Source organism: Dendropsophus ebraccatus, chromosome 7 (genome assembly GCF_027789765.1).
Source record: "Dendropsophus ebraccatus isolate aDenEbr1 chromosome 7, aDenEbr1.pat, whole genome shotgun sequence".
Taxonomy (NCBI): domain Eukaryota; kingdom Metazoa; phylum Chordata; class Amphibia; order Anura; family Hylidae; genus Dendropsophus; species Dendropsophus ebraccatus.
Genome location: NC_091460.1, coordinates 49,008,453 through 49,030,991, shown reverse-complemented (window position 1 = coordinate 49,030,991; position 22,539 = coordinate 49,008,453). Strand labels below are relative to the sequence as shown.

At 40.5% G+C, this 22,539-nt stretch overlaps 1 protein-coding gene across 1 annotated transcript; it reads right to left on the bottom strand.

The window, feature by feature from the left end:
• Positions 1-8,879: 8,879 nt before the first annotated feature.
• Positions 8,880-10,259, bottom strand: LOC138796545 (tigger transposable element-derived protein 1-like). Its single transcript, XM_069976152.1, has one exon. It carries the CDS (start codon positions 10,257-10,259, stop codon positions 8,880-8,882), a length of 1,380 nt encoding a protein of 459 aa, XP_069832253.1.
• Between the last annotated feature and the right edge of the window lie 12,280 nt (positions 10,260-22,539).

Genomic DNA, 22,539 nt, shown 5'->3' with positions numbered 1-22,539 from the left:
CATTAATGTACTTCTCCTCAAATTCATGCATAAAAATGTTAGCGAGACTTGGTGCCACCGAAGACCCCATGGACACACCATGTAACTGTAAGAAGAAATCATTATCAAACCTAAAATAATTTCTGGTAAGCACCAAGTCTAGCAACCCCATGAGGAAGTTAATCATCCTATTGTCCAATCGGGCATTCCTGCAAAGTTGCTGCCTGACACAGGACATCCCCTCATCCTGGGGGATGTTGGTGTATAAACTTTGCACGTCTAACGTGCATATGAAATTAACATCCTTAGAACTTACACCATCCAGGATGTGTCGGTCAGCGATTGCCAACCCCGCAAAGCGTGCACATGCAGGGAAGGGAGGCCATGGAATGGCCCTGCAACCCCAATGTCACAGGACCAAACCCAAAATGCCCCACCAATACCCAGCCGGCACCACTGGCGGAGAAGGCTGCCCCCAAGCAACACAAGTATGAATATGGTATTACACTCACCACCACTGCTGCAGACAGAATGGGAAAAACATGGAGGTACTGACATGTGAGCGCAGGTGTATCCTGCTAATTTGGGTCACATGGGTCTTATAAAGGGGAGTGCAAGCCGCTCAGAAAAGGGAGAAAAACATAAAATGTGACATGGAGAGAAGGGAGCTACATCACATCACACCTATGGCTACCCTTCTCTCCATGTCGCATGTTATGTGTAAATGTTGCCAGGGATAAAGAAAATAAAGTACATAAAAAAAGTTTACTCCCCTGTCCTGATCCCCTGCTTCCCCTTTTTCAACAGGGCCTAGCCTCACTGCTCAGCATTTTCTGGTCCTGGTCTTGACAAAAGGAATTGCCAATCACTGTCCTCGGTCACGTTTTCCATAAACAGCACCACTCTTGTTCACAGGCAATGCAGGATATTGCAGCTCATTACAGTTCCAATACCAGCCCACATATAGAAATTTTTTTTGTCCTTGACATTCACACACTCATATCCTGGGCCTACTTTCTATCTTTTTCAACAGAGTGGAACTGTGTGGAATAAGATGGGTAGTTCCTTAGGTGGTGAATCCCTGAACAGACTTGAAAAAAGACTGGAGGTCAGCACCGAACAGTAGAAGTTGGGCTGTCCCAACTGGAGGTCTACAAAGGCATAGACAGCTAAAAGGCCATTGAAATGGTACAGTTTTTAGATTTTTTGGAATGTATGAAGAAATAAATATATCCTTCAGGCCAGGTATAGACAATGGTGTTACTTTTACCCTTTACTAGAACCCTTTGCAACAGAAAAGATTGTGTGTTTGTATGGGTAGTGACCCTCTGTCAACACATGGTAATGTACAAATTGCCATTTAAAGGGAACTTGTCACACTGACAATGCAGTCCAATCTGCAGTATATACCTGCAGCAAGAAAGAACAGTGGACCCCGCTCTGGGACATTGCAGGTGGTCCTTCTCAGACAGCTATATGTATGTATAAATGTGCATGTAGATAGTCACAGAGTAGGGCTGCCCACTTGAATACTTTGCTTATTTTGGGCTAAGTAGTTAAGTGAGTGGTCAATTGGATGATTGACAGCTCTCTATATGCAGTGTAAACTATACATGCAAATATCTGTCAATCTCTAAATAGGACGGCCAAGCAATCATCAGGAATTGCTGGACACCATACAGCTGAGTGCAGGCCACCATTGCTATCAGGTCTGGTGGTGTTCGCCAACAGTAGTGTCTTTCATCATGGGTCTATAATAAAGCTGTGCATTTTAATGCAGTGGAAGAAGAAAAAGTTTTTCTCTACAGAATCCAACATATATTTATAGTCATGGACACAGATCACAAACACACACACAGACACACACACACACAGACCCCCCCACCCACACACACACATACTTATTTGCAGATGTGCACTTACATAATGCACAAACATACATAATTGACACACATAATGCATCCATTGCATTCATTTTCACTCTTTGCAAAGATGTGGACACATGCAACCTACATATTTACATCTATAGTACTAACACATAAAGAAAGCAACATCACATGGACCCCCCCCCAGCACACCTAATTTGTATGGGAAGCTCCAGTGGGACAACAGCTAGCCCTGAGGACCATCCACATGATTACATAGCCCAGAATTAGCAGAGATTTATGTGAATACAAGATAACAAGTTATCCAGAAACATTACACACAAAACTATATATCAGTCTGCCTAGCTCAGGTTAACCAGTGGGAGATGAAGTACCTCATTTTCCCCACTATTTGTCATCACTGTTTTTGTCTTCTATGCACCGCTGTAGAGTTTAGTTCCTGAAGAAGTTAAGCCAAGGCCTGGCTTTGGCCAGGAACCTGACAGGGACCAGAGACAGTACAGAGAGACTTTCCTTATGCAAGCATCTACCACAGTTATGCAGTGCTAAGCTGCACTTAGGGGAGAGAAGCCACCTAGGATAACCCTAGCCCACGCCAGGAACCTCTCAAAACATGCAGGGCAGTCTCCTGATATGAGAGGAACTGACCCTAGTAGGACAAAGCTAACAGAGAATAGGTCTACATATCCTACTACGCAGTGCAGGACAACTGGGTAATCTCGGAAGTCTGCTACTCCCAGATAACTGACAACTAGGGCTTGTGCGACCCACCTAGTATGGGTTCTATACAACTAGGGGGGCAGAAGGCAGTCAGACTATAGTCTATATATGAGTACGAGTATCACTTATTTCTTCTTATCTACACTTCATTTCCAGCAGAGCACATATTCTACATTGGACAGGGCTCCTCTGGCAACTCCTTTCCTCTTCCTTCTCTATATAAAACACTTACTACTACAAGCACCTACTTCTACCAGGCACTGGTTCTACTTTACTGCCAGCAACTACGCTTTCCAGTATCAAGATTTGCATTACCTGTATTAAGTGAACTGTTCACTTACAACTTTGTTCAGTAAAGTGTTCTATTTTTCCATTAAACGCACCGGACTCTGTCTTGTCTACCTGCACCTGCACCCAAACACACCACTGTTTACCTTGGGTTATTTTTCCCCTTTCTGTTGGTGGCGGTACTGACATCCCGTGTGGGTCTACTACCACTCCAGGTTACCGTGACAAGTGCCCAGGGGACTCTCAATACTCCCGGAATTTACCAACCATTTGGGGACAACAAACCTGCCAAACAGGTACCAACATCACACCGGTATAATATGACAGAACTGGCGTCATGAGTAACATCACAGTCACTGGCTGAGTACCACACAAACAGTAGAGTAATTGTTTAGATGATGATTCATCAAATCATAAGACATCAGCGCTATTTCCCTAGTTTTATAATCAATCCTGCTTTTGGTTAAAAATAAATAAATTTGATTAAATTCCATGACATTTCCCAATTGATGTAGAGGAGCATTATCCAATAGAAGTAAAGGCAAATTCTTAATAAGCTGCTTAATGATTCTGCATCTTTCAGAGGATTCCTTCTAATACTAATACGCCAACTATTGAAATATGCTGAATTTGCATTATTAGAGCACGCACCACCATGTCGTGTTCCATGGAGAATCCTAGTTAAAGCTTGTCCTAGACCCAGGGCTAGAAAATCTTGATGTTGAGTGATGGTGGAGTTGCATCTCTGATGGGAATATCTAGGCGATGTAGAGCTAACCTTCATAAATTGCTGATATCTTTGTATTTTTGCAGCCCTTGCAGATGTTGTAAAGCACATACAGTATTTGTTTAGAAATCATTGTCATATACACATAAGAATGGGCAGCTAGTAGGGCTATCTGGCAGCGCTCTGCCTCACAGCATCCAGCCGACATCCTTGTTCTGTGTAAAATACAGCAAAACCCAGAAGTGCATCAAGGCATCAGATGTGTGATGAGTGTTGTTCTGTGTAATGGCGGTACTTTACATTTTAGTATATTTACTTTATTTCAGCACCGAGTCTGTGTCAGAAAATCATATTATGTTCCATAAATGTTTCCACAAAATAATGTTACAAGATGGCATTTAGGGGGAAAAATATGGTGTATTATTCTAGAGGAACTATTTTGAAAGACTATTTATGTGGCATTTAAAGTGAGATTTTTTTTTTCTCTTTCAAAATCAGCTGGTCTCAGAAAATTATGTAAATTAGTTGTATTTAAAAAACATAAGTCTCCATGTACTTACTAGCTGCTGTATGTCCTGAAGGAAGTGGTGTATTCTTTCCAGTACAGCTCTCTGCTGTAACCTCTGTCGATCACGGGAACTGTCAGAGGTTTTCTGTGGGGACAATTCCTGTCACGGAAAGAGGTGGCAGCAGAGAGCATTGTGTCACTAGAAAATAAAACTGTACTTCCTGCAGGGCATACAGCAGCTGATAAGTCCTGGGAGGCTACAGTTTTTTCTCATTTTCTTAACTACAATTTACAAACCTGTAAACTTTCTAACATCGGTTGAGTTGAAAACAAATAGTTTTTCTTTGAAGTACCATTTAATGTAATTTTAACCCCTGAGTGTCCCATGATGTACCTCGGGGGGTTCAGAGGGGGTAATTATCGCAATTGGTAACCACCACTATTAGCTGAGATGGGCCTTAAAAGGGTTGTCCAGCGAAAAAAATAATTCTTTCAAATCAACTGGTGTCAGAAAGTTATATAGATTTGTAATTTACTTCTATTTAAAAATCTCAAGTCTTCCCATACTTATAAGCTAATGTATGTCCTGCAGGACGTGTTATTTATTTACATTCAGAAACAGTGCTCTCTCTGGAACTGTCCTGTGCAGGAGAGGTTTTCTATGGGGATTTACTACTGCTCTTGACAGTTCCTTACTCGGCCAGAGATGTCAGCAGAGAGCACAGTTTCTGAATGTAAATAAACAACACTTCCTGCAGGACATACAACAGTTTATAAGTATGGGAAGACTTGAGATTTTTAAATAGAAGTAAATTACAAATACAGGTGGTCCTCGACTTGATCCGTTCTTGCGCGGCGTCGTAAACCGAATTTCGACGTAAGTCGGATCATACATTCATACAGTACTGTACCATAATAACAGTACTGTGCTGTAAACACTTAGCCTATCCTAACACCTACTGTATGCTAACACAGTACCCTACATAAGTATCAATAAACACATAGGTACAGTAAAATGTTGTGCAGTATGTTTAACAATGATAAACAGTATTAGGCTAGGTTCACACTATGTAACTGTGCGGCTGTATTTGCGGCTGTAATTGTGCGGCGGTATTTTTGGTGGTTCATGCGTACGCTGGAAAGTATACGATATACAGCTGCACAGTGCACACTATGTATGAGCACACTATGTAAGAATCTACGGCCCTATCGTAAACGGACCCGTAAAAAATGAACAAGACCATTGTTTGCGGCTGGAAATGCGGCCGTGGATTAACAGGCGGTCCATACGGAGTACTTCAAAAATAGCCGGCAATGATGCCGAATGCCGATGCCTCTAATAGTTAATATATTAAATTAATAAAACACATTTTCTTTGTAAGAAAGTCCCTTTCATTGTTCAATAATTGAATTCTAACGAATCCATCATTGTGCAATTAAATATACTGTTAAAATAAATATATATATATATAAATAAATGTATATTTATATATATATTTATTTTTTGACAGTATATTTAATTGCACAATGATGGATTCGTTAGAATTAAATTATTGAACAACGAAACTGATTTTATTTCAACGAAAATGTGTTTTATTAATTAAATATTAATTAGTACAGGAAGCTCCAGTAAGCCGTTAATTCATATTGCCGGCAATAGAGCATTCTGTACTAATCATCACTTTACTGTAATTAAAACATCAAATGTTTCTTCTAATTATGTTATCACAATAGCATTATTAGAAGAAACATTTAGAATTATATGTGCGCTCAGCTGATTGGCTGATCGGCTCAGCGCACATATAATTAGCGGGTCAGCAGCACAGTGACTTCATTGTGCTGCGGACCAGTGAAGAGGACACATCGGGGTGAGTATAGAGCTCTCCCCACCCCCTCCCCAGCACTGCACCCCTCCCAGCAAGGAAGGGGGGTCACTTAACCTCTTCCTTGCTGGGATGGGTGCAGTCTGACATCAGTCTGGCCCCCAAGGGGTTAAGGGGGATACAATACATCCTCCCTTAACCCCTTGGGGGCCAGAATGTAAACAGCGATCTGTAAAGATGCTGCATACTGTAAGGAGCACAACACCGCTCACAATGATGGGTGTTGTGCTCCTGTTTGTGTGTTTTTTGTGTGCTTCTCCCTTTTTGTTTTTCAGATATCGGTATCCTGGGGCTTACGTCGGATTCGGTGGACTACGTCGATGACTAGCGGTTGTTTTTTTTTTTTTATATATATAAAATGGTCAATGAGGGGTGTGGGGGTGTTTTTATTTGAATAAAAGTTTTTTTTAACTTGTGTCTTGTTTTTATTTCTTTACTTTATAGACTTAGTAGTGGAAGCCGTCTAATAGACGGAATCCATTACTAAGTTGGGGCCTAGTGTTAGCCGGTATAAAATGGCTAACACTAACCCCCCATTATTACCCCAGTAACCAATGCCACCAGGGGTACTGGGAAGAGCCGGGTGCCAGTGGTCCCGGAGCGTCAAAATTTGCGCTCCTGGACCGGGCGGCAGCAGGCTGGTAAGATTTAGGCTGGGGAGGACCTAAAACAATGGCTCTTCCCACCCTGGTGTTACCAGGCTGCTGTCGTTTGGTTTTTAACCCGGCTGGTTATAAAAATAGGGGGGACCCTATGCGTTTTTTTTTTTAATTATTTATTTATTTAAAAAAAAAAGCATAGGGTCCCCCCTATTTTTATAACCAGCCGGGTTAAAAACCAAACGACAGCAGCCTGGTAACACCAGGGTGGGAAGAGCCATTGGTTTAGGCCCTCCCCAGCCTAAATCTTACCAGCCTGCTGCCGCCCGGTCCAGGAGCGCCAATTTTGACGCTCCGGGACCACTGGCACCCGGCTCTTCCCAGTACCCCTGGTGGCATTGGGTACTGGGGTAATAATAGGGGGTTAGTGTTAGCCATTTTATACCGGCTAACACTAGGCCCCAACTTAGTAATGGATTCCGTCTATTAGACGGCTTCCACTACTAAGTCTATAAAGTAAAGAAATAAAGACAAGACACAAGTTAAAAATTTTTTTTATTCAAATAAAAACACCCCCACACCCCTCATTGACCATTTTATTAAAAAAACAACAACAAACAACCGCTGGTCATCGACGTAGTCCACCGAATCCGACGTAATCCCCAGGATACCGATATCTGAAAAACAAAAAGGGAGAAACACACAAAAAACACACAAACAGGAGCACAACACCCATCATTGTGAGTGGTATTGTGCTCCTTACAGTATGCAGCATCTTTACAGATCGCTGCTTACAGTCTGGCCCCCAAGGGGTTAAGGGAGGATGTATTGTATCCCCCTTAACCCCTTGGGGGCCAGACTGATGTCAGACTGCACCCATCCCAGCAAGGAAGGGGTTAAGTGACCCCCCTTCCTTGCTGGGAGGGGTGCAGTGCTGGGGAGGGGGTGGGGAGAGCTCTATACTCACCCCGATGTGTCCTCTTCGCTGGTCCGCAGCACCATGAAGTCACTGTGCTGCGGACCCGCTAATTATATGTGCGCTGAGCCGATCAGCCAATCAGCTGAGCGCACATATAATTCTAAATGTTTCTTCTAATAATGCTATTGTGATAACATAATTAGAAGAAACATTTGATGTTTTAATTACAGTAAAGTGATGATTAGTACAGAATGCTCTATTGCCGGCAATATGAATTAACGGCTTACTGGAGCTTCCTGTACTAATTAATATTTAATTAATAAAACACATTTTCGTTGAAATAAAATCAGTTTCATTGTTCAATAATTTAATTCTAACGAATCCATCATTGTGCAATTAAATATACTGTCAAAAAATAAATATATATATAAATATACATTTATTTATATATATATATATTTATTTTAACAGTATATTTAATTGCAAAATGATGGATTCGTTAGAATTAAATTATTGAACAACGAAAGGGACTTTATTACAAAGAAAATGTGTTTTATTAATTCAATATATTAACCATGAGAGACATCGGCATACTGCAGAGGATCACAAACCCCGGTAATAGCAATTCATGTAAACTGTGTTCCCTGCTTTCCCAGATGCATCCAGAGGTGTTTGCATCACTTTCTTAAGATTTTATTTGTTATTTTTAGTTGAACCAGATTTCCAAGTAAATGACCGTATGTTTTCAGCCGCATGTCTATTTTTTCCCACGCCCGTAGTTTCATCCGCACATTTACAGCCGCATAAAAAATACAGCCGCACAGTTACATAGTGTGAACCTAGCCTTAAAGAGTGTACAGTACTGTAATGAAAAAAAACAGTACATACGTACTGTAACAAAGAGAACAGTACTGTAAGTACTTTAACAGTAGTAAACAGTGTACAGTACTGTACAGTAAGAAAAAAAAATTCTAAAGAGAGAAGAGGCTTATTGGGAGGAAGCTGCAGAAGGTGCTGGAGATACTGGGGCAGGTAAGTCAAGAGGGGCAGCTGAGGTAGAGGGTACAGGTACAGGTACAGGATCTGTTGCAGGCCTCTCAGTCGTCTTGAAGTACTGCTGCAGGTTAGTCTGGAAGGAGACCATCTTCTTCTCCTCTAAGATCTCCTTGTAACATCTAAGGGAATCCATGACTCCTCTGGCAACACTACTGTACCTCTCCATGTTGGGATCCTCAGCCTCAAACTTAGACAACCCGTCTTCAATCAGGGCAAACCCTCTTGCCAAGCCCTGCCTTGTAAATCTCTTGGGTTCTGGGGTTGGCATGTCTTCCTCTTCCTCTATGATTTGCTTCTCCAGCTGTATAAGGTCCTCAGCAGATAACTCCTCTCCATGAGATGCCAGTAGCTCTTTGACATCCTCCTCCTCCACCTCCCAGATTCATTGTCTTACTCATAGCAACAACGTTCTGTATGACACTAGTCACTGACTCTTGAATCTCTGTGACATCAGTCACAAACTGGGGACACAGTTTTTTCCACAAACCATTCATACTGGTCTGCTTCACCTCATCCCAGGAATCAGCAATGTTCTGCACAGCATCAAGGATGTTGTATTTTTTCCAAAAGTCCTTTAGAGTCAAGTCCTTATTTTTTTCAGTTGCTTGTAAAGCTTTGCCAATGACCCTTCGGTGGTAGTAGGCCTTGAATGTAGCAATGACTCCTTGGTCCATAGGCTGTATTAGAGCAGTGGTATTAGGTGGAAGGTAAACCACCTTGACATTAGGGTGAAAGTCATCCACATCAGCAGGGTGTCCAGGGGCATTGTCCAGAATGAGCAACACCTTAAAGGGGATATCCTTGGAGGTACAGTAGCACTCCACGCTTGGCACAAAATAGTTGTTGAACCGGTCCTCAAACACTACAAGTGTCACCCATGCCTTCCTGTTAGACTTCCAGATGACTGGTAGTTGAGCCTTAGAAATGCCCTGGAGTGCCCTGGGATTCTCAGCCTGATACACCAGCATGGGCTTCAGTTTGTAGTCACCAACAGCATTGCCTCCAAGAAGCAAAGTCAGTCTCTCCTTGCTGACCTTATGACTTGGTGCTGACTTCACCTCCTTGGAGATGTACGTGCGGTTAGGCAAACATTTCCAGAACAAGCCTGTCTCATCCACATTAAACACTTGTTGGGCACAGTAATCCCCCTCCGCAATTATCTGAGCCAGTGCTTTAGGAAACTCTCTTGCTGCTTTCTCATCACCACTAGCAGCTTCACCTTGCACTTTAATGTTATGGAAATTGGCACGCTCCTTAAACCTCATAAACCAACCTCTACTCGCCACAAACTCCTCACTTTCACTTTCTTCTCCCCTTTCTCTTTTCAGCGCCTCAAACAATCGCCGAGCCTTCTCCTGAATGACCATAAGGCTCACAGGGATACAGCGTTGGTTTTGGTCTTCCAACCACAGCACCAGCAATCTTTCCATCTCAATGATAAGCCCACTGCGCTGCTTTGTTATTACTGTGGCTTTCATAGGAGCAGATCCTTTCACATGTTCAAGAATACGATCTTTATCCTTGATAATCGTAGCGACAGTCGAACGACTAAGTCCTAATGACCGACGAATGTCTGTCGCTGTTTCCCCCTTATCATATATCTTTATGATATCTAATTTCACCTCCATGGTGATAGCCTTCCTTTTCTTTAATGCACTGGCATCAGCAGAGTCTGGCTTAGGTTTGGGAGCCATAATGCAGGGCGTTATAGCAGCTAGGAGACTCGTTTTTCTCAGTCTGAAACCTGTCACTGTATAGTATAGTACAGTACTGTACTGTATTCTTCCGCCACTGCACGTACTCGACTTACGACGGAACCGCGTAGGTCGGAACAAGGCGTCGGAACAAAGCGTCGTAACCACGAAACGTCGTAACTCGAGACCGTCGTAACCCGAGGACCACCTGTATAAAATAACCCCTGGTTGTCCAAGAAAAATTTACTTTTCCCCTGTCAAAGTAAGAGATCGCTGGGGGTCCGACCACTGTACCCCCTGCCGATCTCCATATTTGGCCCCCGGCTTCTGTGTTCTCTTTTCGGCGGCTCTATTTATTCCTATGGAGCACTCTTTCAGCTTACTCGTCTCTCTCTGGCGGCTTCATAGGAATAAATAGAGCTGCAGGTCATGTTATGTACCCATGGCTCTATTCATAACACAGCAGCCTGGGTGCATACAGAGATGGGGGGAGGGGGGGTATAGAGGTCGGACCCCGCAAGATCTTTTTCTTTTTCCCCTATGCTGTGGATAGTGGAAAAGTAAATTTTTCTTGGACAACTTCTTTAAGTGCTTAGAGCAGTGTGAGCTGTAAATAAAGTCCTGTATTGCTTTGGAAATACTTTGGGTGACCTTTTATCTTTACCAATGTAGCCTGCTCAATGGTCGCCCCCTTTTAAACAGGCTCCAGATAAACAAGAAGGAAAAAATGTGTTTATCCCACAAGAGCAGAGTTTAAAAACATTTGTGGTGCGGTAATGACCTCATACATCACTTTAGCACTTTTGCTATGCTTGTAAAGCAGCGTCTGTTTCATTAGGCAGCCTCTCTGAACTAGCACAGACCCCCAGCATAAACACTATCTACCACTTGTTAACATAAATCATTCAGCGATTCCAATTAATATTTAAGCTTGAGGTAAGGGGAGACTTTAATAGGTAAAGGAGTTAAAAGACAGCAAACTCCTCCGGGACCATTTAGTTCTCCTCCTAATGTTTCCTACCCTGCATGCTTGTGTGAATGGGCTCAAGAGATCCAGTATTACACTATGTGTTCTTACATAATGAAATGACCAGAGACAGATTGTGATTAAATGGAGCCCTAGGCAAAAAAATAGTTGTCGCCCTCTAAGACTTGCTGGGCTGCTGGGCTATCTATACATACATGAGAGTATATAGCATAGTATGGGTGCAAAGGTTTAGCTGTACCTGGGGCATTGTGCCTGGAGCCCCTCAATTCACATAGCAGCACAGGAGCATAGTAAGGTGTCATAGTATTCCATAGTAATTTCACAAAGTTATAATATTGCTAGACAGAACAAAGTCTCTCAATACCATAGGAATTTTATAAAGTTGGTGCTTAGATGCAGAGCTTGGGTCTGTACTCACTATAGCTATGTCCCTGTTCCACCAGACCTGGTTTTATACAGGAGCTACATATCCCCTCTGCTTGTATACAGATCTGTTAAACTATATAGACCTCAGACAAGACACATCTTGTTTAGAGGCAAAAAAGCTGTTCATATACACCCCAAACTTTGCAGACCTCAAAACACATGTTTAGATACTCACCTCACCTCTAGTGCATTTTGGTCCAATCCCCCTTCTGAATTTAGAGGGAATGCAATTTTAGCAAACAAGATAGTCCAAGGGTCATTGCATTGATCCAAAAGGCATAGAAGAAGCATGAAGAGGTATGCTAGCACCAGGTCCTGGGGGTTAGTTATCCTCATCAAGGGTCCAGGGGTATGTACAGTATTTATAAGTAACCGATATCATATTTTCTATTTAAGATCCAGTATTGTGCTGGTAAATTCAGGGGATGTTGGCCATTTTAATATTTTTACCACTGCCAGGAGCAAACCGGCCGCAGGCTCTACCAGGAGAAATTATGAAAGGCCAATTGGATCCGAGCTACCCAAAAGTTAGATATAGTCTGCACCAGACATCAGCATAAATATGCCACGTTTCTGTTCTCATGACTCTGCTCCTGGCTTCATCATTCACTATGTTGTGCTGCTACATTTATTTTATGAACTTTTGCTGTTTTTGATGTTATGAGCTTGGTTCTGATGCTGTTCTTATGTTTTGAGCTTAATTCAGGTACTGTATTTATGTCAAGAACTTAATCTCGGTTCTTTATTAATGTTATGAGCTTAGTTTTGGTGCTATATTTACATTATAAGCTTGGTTCTGGTTCTTTATTCATTAGATATATTCACTGATATTGTGTTCATGTTAGGAGGTGGGCTCTGGTACTGTATGTGTTTATAAACTTAGTTTTGTGCTGTATTTATGTACTAAGGTACATTCTGGGATGTTATTTATATCACAAGTTTGGTTCTGGTGCCCTTTTATGCTTTGAGCTTGGTCTTCTTATTGGTATATTTATTTATGTACTATGGTAAGTTCTAGTGTTGTATTTGCATCAAGAGCTTGGTTCTGATGTTTTTTTTTTAGCTTCTGGTGTATTCAGGTTATAAACTCTGTTCTGATCCATTTAATTTGCTTCTGATATTGTTTTTCAATGTAAACTGTTGATTTGGCAGGGTGTGATAAAAAAAATAGATTAAGTGTCTGATTTCCAATATAACATATTAGACCCTGGAGGCTGAGCAGTTGGCAACCAGCATGGACCGGATGTTATCATATTTGCAGAATTACAAATTAAAATTTGCCGTTTTGTAGACCCTGCGAACTTGGGTCACGGCTAACAGGAGCCCAGCAACAACAAAAAGCTACTTTTTCCTCTTTTCTGGGTCACAGTTACTCCCCTATTCACTCCTGATCACTGCCCATCTTTGTTATCACCTCATACCCGCTCAAAATAATATATTATCATTCAGTACAGAATTCTATCTATCTATCTATCTATCTATCTATCTATCTATCTATCTATCTATCTGAAACAGTAAACATAGACCCCTATTCTCTAACCCCATTCAGTCCTGTATAAGGCATATTTTCTTACTTGCTGATCCAGTGCTAAAAATAAATGTGATTTCAATTTGAACTTACATATGATATAATCCAGGATATTATCTACCTTCAAACTGTACAGAAAATCCCTCTTAAAAGACAGATCTTACTCACTAAAGCCTTCTTATCTCTCCACAAGCCATTCATTTTGAAGTTGTGTTCTTAGATGTAAGCAGCAGAATTTCGCTCACTGCTATCCACAGGTAGGGTGCTGACAGAAATTGGTTTGGGCTGCTCGAAGGAGAAAAATTGCAACGACTCAGTTAAACATTGATGTACTGTTGTCTTGAGGAGAACATAAATAAGTCAAATGGAAAAGAAAGTGTTATACTATGCTGCTGTAAAAATCAATCAAGATTGCAAGAGTCATTGGCAACTACAGTTGTCCCTACTCCCTATCACAAATCCACATTGCCTGTTGTAAAGGAATGTGCCTCTCCATGGGGAATGAAATGGATTGCTGATAGCAAAAGACAAGTCTGTCACATCTGTCCCAGTAGAGGCATTTCATGCTCCCGGTCCCTTTTCAACAAAGCTTTTCTAATATACATAGCTGTGAGCTGTAACTCCTTCACTGCTTGTGATATATTGTATCCATATATTTGCTAGAAAAGTATTATTATGCCTAACAAGTACTAGAACTAAACTGCAGTAAAATAGACAACTACAATGACATCATTACCATTCTATGGCATATTCCAGGATCCTAGGACTAAAGTTGATAAAGGAAAATTAAAATGTTGTTTTAAATTTATATTATTCAATATTAATATTAAGAAATATAAAAATAATTCTTCTTCTTCTTCTTCTTCTTCTTCTTCTTATTCTTCTTATTATTATTATTATTATTATCTAAGTATACCATTACCTTCTCACAACAGGGAGTTCTTCCTCAACTTAAAGGGAACCAGTTAGCCCTGAAGCACAGTGTTCCCTGAAGCACAGTGTAAAGCTCCTGTGCAGCTCACGCACGGCAGGGAAAGGGACGGGAGGTAGTCATCTGGGTGAGTCATCTGGGTGGCTCCCTGCCTGTGTCTAGTCACCGCTCTCTGAGGGATGAATAACAGGCCTGTTACTGGCGCCTCTTCCAGTCAATCATCCCTGCTGAGTGCGCTGACAGGCAGAGAGCGGTGACTAGACATGGCTTGTGGGCCGCCCAGATGACAACCTGTCGCACCACTCCCTGTCACACATGGGGGGGGGGGGGGGTAAAATTACTTGTCTTGGGTATAAAGCTGCTGCTGCAGCCACGGCGGGTACGTACCGCTGGCTGCTCAGAAGCTGTATACAGTGCTCCAGGGAACCATATCAGCCCAATTGGGCTGATTGGTTTCCTTTACAATAATAGATGGAACTATGACTCTATCGATTGAATCTTACTTCATAGTACTACAGTTCCTATACCTATGCTGATGGTTAGGGTTTTTTTAGGGCCTAGAAATACTCTGATGGCTGTACTAAGTACATTTACTCATCCTCTTGAATTCTGAAGTTTGTTTTTATTATTACACTCAAGACTTATCATCATTGTGGTCTAATATGTTATGTGTGAATGAACTTATAGATGTACATCCTAGTGGACTGGCTCCAAATTTGCTAACAAATAGGTCTCAGCCTGGACATTTTTTTGTGTCTGACACTGGAATTACCATATAATCCTCTCTAACTCTATATCTGTCTCTAAATCCATAACATAGAACATGCTTTTGTTGCATATCCCCATAAGTGCTGAATAGTATACTCCTTTGTCCTCCCTCTCATGCCTGTCCCTGCTTCACTGACAATCAGCTCCAAACCCTATTACCAAATCTTATTCCTTCTCCAAACCCGAACAGTCGCCATTTGACTTGCTGGCGGCTGGTAAAGTTGAATACTGCCGTCGATAAGCCATATCCATGTTTTTCTGTCAGTCTTGGGATGACATCAAACTTCTCCAGCTGCAAGGAGTCATAAGCAGAGCAATCAGGGTTTGGGGAACATTGCCCAAACAGTTCTTCCAGTCTGCTCAACACTTTAACATGCAAAGTATGTTTTATTTTTTATTATTATTATTTTTTTTGTAAATCAGCTAAAACCATTAAAAACTCTGAGAAGGGGCTATGTGTTAGGATGACTGAATCTCAGATACATAAACTGATGGAAGAACTGCAAATGAATGGATCAATTTGCTTTTCTTTATTGATCTCATTTAACAAACCTTACTTGTGCTACACCTTTATAGGGGTCAGAGTTCAATTTTCCTGATTTAAGACTTAAATGATAAATTTCTCTCTTCTTACAGCTACCAATAAGAGACAGTGTACTAGCTTACTGCATGCTGTTTTATTAGGAACCACAATGTATAAATTATGTGCAATACATTCTTATGTTTCTTACAGTGGTGATGCAAGAATTTTACTATTAGAAGAGGACCTGTAAAATCACTTCATATCCCAATGTGTCCTTCGTCCTATGCCCCCTATTCTTGGCATATAGAGGGTGTTACTCTTTGGCTGACCATCTGTACTCTTTACCGGATTTTAGATAGGTGGGAACTTTATTGCAATATAGGGTGTAAACGCTAAGCTCAGGGATGTGAAAAGTATGGCTAGTCAGACAAATAGTATAAGCCCTTGGAACATGGACACCAGAGGCTATAAAGTGATGTAGAAAAAAAACTTTTTCGGACCAAATACACATTTAAAGGGATATTCCCATCTTGACAAGCTATTCTCTATACATGGTCTTGATGGGATAGGGTATAAATAAGATATTGTAAGGTGGTCCAAACACAGGGCTCTGAAATCTTAGCGGTGGGCTGTGCATATGTACAACTGTTACACTCTTCCACTATGGAGCAAAATAGTCGAAAGCTTTATTCATCTATTCTAAATAAAGAGTTAATGGAGTAATGTGCATATACAGAAATACTTGAGATCATGGGGAGCCCCAGTGGTCAGCCCCAAGTGATCTCATAGCTATCCTCTATACATGGATATCGTGGATAGGGTATAACCTGTCAAGGTTAGCATACCCCTTGAAAGGAGATCTCTGGGCCACATCTAAAAATCCCAAGTGGGCAGGGGGTGGGGGGAGCATAATACTTAGCTGTCCTCTTGTGTCTGCTCCTGCTAAGTCATGTCCTGGCTGAGAAACGTTAACTCAGTCAGTGACCTCTGCAATAACGATGCAGAAAATGTCGGCGGCTGTTAGTGAGCTGTTTAAATCCATGGCTATAAATGGGATTTGGAGCTCAGTGTCAGAAAAATTGAGTTCCAAACATAATCAAGATATATCGAGAAATTAATCCGCACAAAATTTGAGACCTGTTAAGAAAAAAAAAAAGAAAAGAAAAAAATAGAAGAGGGGGCATTTCTGAAAGTCACATCAGGGGCATACGCCAGGAACAAGGCACAGATTCTCCCCTTCTCCTTGGCGAATGCCTGTTGTATACCCCGCTAACTCGATGGGCAGGCAGGGGGTGCTCAGCAAGGCAGGGAGGAAGCAGGTGTAGATTTGGTACGCCAGGTGCAGGCCGAGGAAAATTGAAGACTGGCGTACGGGTACGCTGGTCTTAATTAATGTCCCCTAAGTGTTGACATTTGTTGTAAGGAAGGAAAAAAATGTTAAAGATAGCGCCTTGTGTAATTTTATTAGATAAAAACAATAGAATGTAAGAAAGTGTAGAAGAATACCCCTTGGGTTTCGTGCATATAACCCCAAGTACAGGGGTAGCCTATGATTCGTGGAGACTGATGCCGGCCGGATACATTGTATAGCAGGATACTCCCACGATTTGGGCCCACTGTGTCAATAGAGAAGAAGAAGAGACACAAAATGGAATCCTAGTGCTGCCAAAAGTACCTCCTCAAAGAAGCAGTAGTAAAAGCAATACGTGGTTTATTAAAGATAAAAATAGTAAAATATATAAAAGTAGAAGTAATGTGTTTCAGGAGCCAAAAACTTTCTTCTAGATTGCATCTAGGCCATGTTAATAACCCTGTCCTTATTTCCTATATACCAGATTGTAAGTGTTATATCTGTGTGCCATGTGCTTAGGAGCAGGCTCACAGTAGTGTGGATTTTTAAAAGAAAAATTCTTTTCAGCCTTAGTGTTGGAGGTCTTCTTTTATAGACTTGTCCATGCTAAGTAAAATACCATCACTAGAAGGAGCCGGAGCTGGAACTATGTTTCTTTGTCTTTGGGTTAGAGAACAATGAGATGCCAGAGATAGTCTATCCGGAACCACAATCACATCTATGTAAATGACTGCAATTCCTGATGAATGTTCACGAGACTACAGGTCCTTTCCTGATTTAAAAATGTAAAGTTTAGCCAAAATACTTTGAATATATTCTATATTGGCTCCAATGTTCTTGGTTCTTTCATCTATCTAATTGTAGCCTAAGCAGATGTTACTCACAGGTTGTTGTAACACATTAGAAGGAAAGAAAAGGAAGAACTGGGAAAAACTAGACAAAGATTGAATGTCTTTAGCAGAGAGGTGAGGCGACTGCTGAGAAAGAATCCAGTTGGGAGTATCAAGGTCAGCAAATCCCTAGGTAGGGTGCATTTCAATCAATATGTATTAACCTATGCAATGGTCTCTCCTTTCTTGTACTGAATATCACTTGCTGATCAATAGAAGGAGAATGTAAAGGTGTCCATTTGTTTGTTATTACCATGTAGTCCCAAAATAATGAAGATCAACCTTTTTAAGTTTATAATAGCATATATAGCAGATAATACACCGTATCTACACACATGAGTATGTGGAGTTTACATCTTCTTGTATTTTATTGTATTTTGTGCTCTGCTTATTGTTATTTTGGAATATACTGATAAGCCATAAAATTAAAACCATCTGGATATCATGTAGGAGTCCTCATGCTGCCAAAAAAGCTCTTGTCTGTCGCAGCATAAGCTCCGCGTATTATGTCTTTATTCCTAACACAACTTCAGCAAATTGAATACCGCCATACTTCTAAGTCAGGATATCTGTCTCCATATAGCAATAAACATGCATGCTTGATGACAAAATTTCTTCTAGTTTGCAGTACAGGCGGGAATATGGAGTCCTGACCTCTAGTAATAAATAAAATCACCTTCCCTGCACATATTAAAACTTTTATGTTATTGAATGTACATTTTATAGTTCAATCAATTTTACTGAAATGTAAGTCAGGATAGTTAATTGTTACAACAGAGGTGCCATATAGCATGTCGATGTAGCAAAAGAATACTATAGCATGAAATAACCACAACATACTGGATAGAATTAACAAAATAAAAACTGAAAGCATGGTAAACACAGCCAAAAAGTATCAGAGATATGATTCCAACATTTTATAGAAAATATAAACTCAAGATAATAGAAAAAGTTGGACGATTGATTTCATAATAGTGTGTCCCGTATTTCTTTTGGAATAGTTTGTACAATGGTCATCAAACAAAAAGGCCCATAGAATGCAAATAAAAACAAAAAGCATACAAAACGCTCAATTTTCTTCAATGAGGTCATGTTCACACAACATATGTTATAATTAAACAACGGCCATGTTTTCAGGTTGCAAAAACGGCTGTTTAATGACAGCGGACAACTACATTACAGCCTATAGAACCTCTGTATACACTACGGCCGATGTTTCATGCGGCAAGATAGACTGACATGTCTATTTTGTGTGGCAACTATTCAGAGAACAACTGCCGCACAAAATAGACTGTGCTCACAAATGTAAAGTATAGCGCCCGGCTGTACTTTACATTCTGTACTTATCTAATTGGAGTGCAGGCACACCAGAATCACCGACAGCATCCGTTGTTTGACATGTTTTGCCATGTGTGAACATGGCCTAATACTGATAAGAAGATTTTTTTCTAACATAATATTAGTAGCACTCGGTTATGCTTGCAGCCAATAAAGCTCAGCACCCACTTTCTCAGCCTGATTTACTAAGAGATTCCCGCTCCTGTTGCAGGAATTGCACAAAAATGTTATTTACAGTATGCCTGTTTCCGGGTATAAACCATGATAAGTTAGCTGCACACCCCGGTAACCCCACCAACTCATTGGGCAAGCTTAGGTTCCGACTGGCATAAGAGATGAAAAAAATTAAGAATCTGTGCTTTTTCCGTGGAACCCCAGTCACTGATTGGCTGAGCGGGCAATCGCTCAGCCGAGCTTAGCCGTTGCAGCCGGAAGAGGCTTGGGATGAAGATGACAGCCAGTTGCTGTCAACAGGACCTGGGAATGGCGCAATGGAGGCACGAGGATGGGTAAGTTTGCTTTGCTTATTATTTTCCCGCACCCCCTGCCTGCCTTTTTTCAATTTTGTGGGACCTTCTCTTTTAGCTTTATCCAGGATTTTTTATTCTCACCAACAAGCTAGTTTTTCTATCTACATTTACATTACATCTGAGGTTGTCTGAAAAAGCTTTTAAAGACCTAAGCAAATTTGTCCTCCCTATAATCCTGCCCTACCAGCCACATAAGTGACCTCAGATTATGCCATCACTGATGCCCTACTGAGTCAAATATGAGTCAATGCTTTGTCAAAGTGAGCCTAACTGAGTGTAAGAATCAATCAATTAGAAGAATTGAGGCCGCTAACTCCCGCCAGGCCCAACTACAAGATAGGCGTGACACTTCTTCCAGTTACTATTTTATTATAGCCATGTAAATGATCTATTGTAATAATGGTATTGACAGTATATATATATATATATATATATATATATATATATATATATTCCACAAGAAGGATATGACTGCAGCACTCTCAAGTCGTGTAACAAAACGGTGATTTATTAGCTCATGGATACACTCAGTAGCAATGTTTCAGATCCATCCATAGGATCCTTTTTCAAGCAAGTGAGTGTGTGAGTGTTTCAAGCAAGTGAGTGTTTATAGCCTTACCAGAGTGCTGCGGTCTTATTTTGTATATATATATATATATATATATATATATATATATATCAGACATTTGATATGAGTAAAAAAAAAATCTTTTTATCTTGAAGACTTTTTGATGATGTCAGCGGATGTCCAAAAATGTTAATTATAACTCTGCATTCAGTAGCTTCATGAGGCTATTCATGCTTGCTCCTAGGAAGAAAAAAAGCTCTTTTCTTCCTGTTTAATTAAAATTGATTGAAATGTAACCTGATGAAATCCTTTTTTAACCTGCACGGCCTGTTTAAACATTGCTTAAGATTCTGTTTTCTTTGTCTATTTTTTTTTCCTAGAATCTGTTTGCAGTTAATCGGAGAAAGATTAGGTCGGGTTGATTAAATAATAATTTATTCAATGTACTGATTGCATTTTTTTTTTCAATGTATTTACCATAATTTCATTGGGTCTTGTAGGAAACATATTATTTTTCCCTCTTAATGTCCCTCCCAATTTACATTTTTTACTGTGCCTAAAATAGAGGCTGCATGATTTGAAGTCCAACTGTCGGTGGTTGCTAGAGGTTCTGGAGAATCTTTAAAGGGGTACTATGGAAAAATGTTTTTAAGTCAACTGGTGTCAAAAAGTTATACAGATTTGTAAATTACCTCTATTAAGAAATATCAAATCTTCCAGTACTTATCAGCTGCCATATGTCATGCAGAAAGTGGTGTATTTTTTCCAGTCTGACACATTGCTCTCTGCTGCCACCTCTGTCTATGAGAGGAACTGACCAGAGCAGTAATAGATCCCCATAGAAAACCTCTCCTGCTCTTTCTTACATGGGCAATTTTCCCACGGACAGGCTGGAAAAAAAAAATGTCACATCCTGAATGACCTAATAAGTACTAGTTTTTAAAAATTTACAAATGTAAATAACTTTCTGGCAACAGTTTATCTCAATTTCTTTTTTTCCAGACAACCCCTTACTGATTCTGCCTTCCTAATCACAATCTATATAAGAGAAAGTTATTACTTTATTGCGCATGTTTTTGGGTTTTACATAATTTTTATGTCTTTGACTTTTTAGACACATTTATTTGCACCGTTTTGTGACATTTCATTTTTCATCATGCATGCCATTTTTAGTTTTTGCTCCTAAAAAAGAGCTGTGATTTATGTGTTGTGGCATTTTAGACACATTTAATATATGACATATATAGTGCAACTCCACTTAGGTAGCATATAAACCATGTAAGAAAAAAGTGCATAAAAAAATGTTCTGACCAGAACTGATCAGGAGAATCAGCTGGGAGAAAGGCACTGCCTGGAGAAGGTGGATGAAGACTGAGGACTGCATCCATCTTCTCCCTGCAATGGGATTCAAATGCTGATTGTTCGGGTTCGTGCGAACCTGGACATTCAGAAAATTTGCTCATCTCTAGAAACCACACATAATAAATAATAATAATAATAATAAAAAATAATAGTGGGACTGTGTGGTCTAGCAAAAAACTTAGACAGACTTAGGCCATGTTGATACTATGTATGAGACGGGCTATTCCGTGACCCAGCCGCGTCAGGAACGGCCGATCTCTGAAAAGATCATCCCGGCCGGTACTGCAGTACTGGCTGGATGTTCTTTAGGGCTGCAGAGTTCTGTGTGCGCCCGCATCAGAACTTCTCACTGCACACTATGAAATGAGAGGCCGCTTGCTTGCTCTATAGTGTGCACTGACAGGGTTCTCTGCGGCCGCTATTCAAGATCCCGGCCGTAGCGTATGCTATGTGTATATGCTCTGGCCAGGATTCCATAGAAGACAAGGCAACGTGTCTTTTCGTAAAAAGTACTGCCGCTGTTGCCGATTACAACAAAGGCCGTACTTTTATGAAAAGATACGTTGTGTGAACATAGCCTTAAAGGGAATCAGCTGTAATTCACATTCGAAATTGAAGACACTGTTAGATAGCTGTGATGTCAAGGTGACTCATGGTACCTTTTACATATCTGCCAGTGCTTCCATTATGTAGAAAATAGCTTCTTATCGCTGGTGCACAGCGTCAAAGAGGTGTTTCCAAGTTTCTGAAGTTCTGTAACTCCTTACTTCCCCTCCTATGCACAGTTTTAAACACATACATATATATATATATATATATATATATATATATATATATATATAAAGATAAATAAATATATAGTGATTATTATTCCTAACATTCTAGTTCTAAAGAAATGTCTATGAGTGATGGAAAGTTATCACTGTGTGTACAGAAGATGTTTACACTAGGCGAGTCCATGACATGAAACTTTGTCCCAGGAAATGTTTCTGAGTACCTCCATTACATGTAGATTAAGAAACTTTTCTAAATTACATGAGACTTCTCCTGCCTTAACTGATAAGCACACCAGCAAAG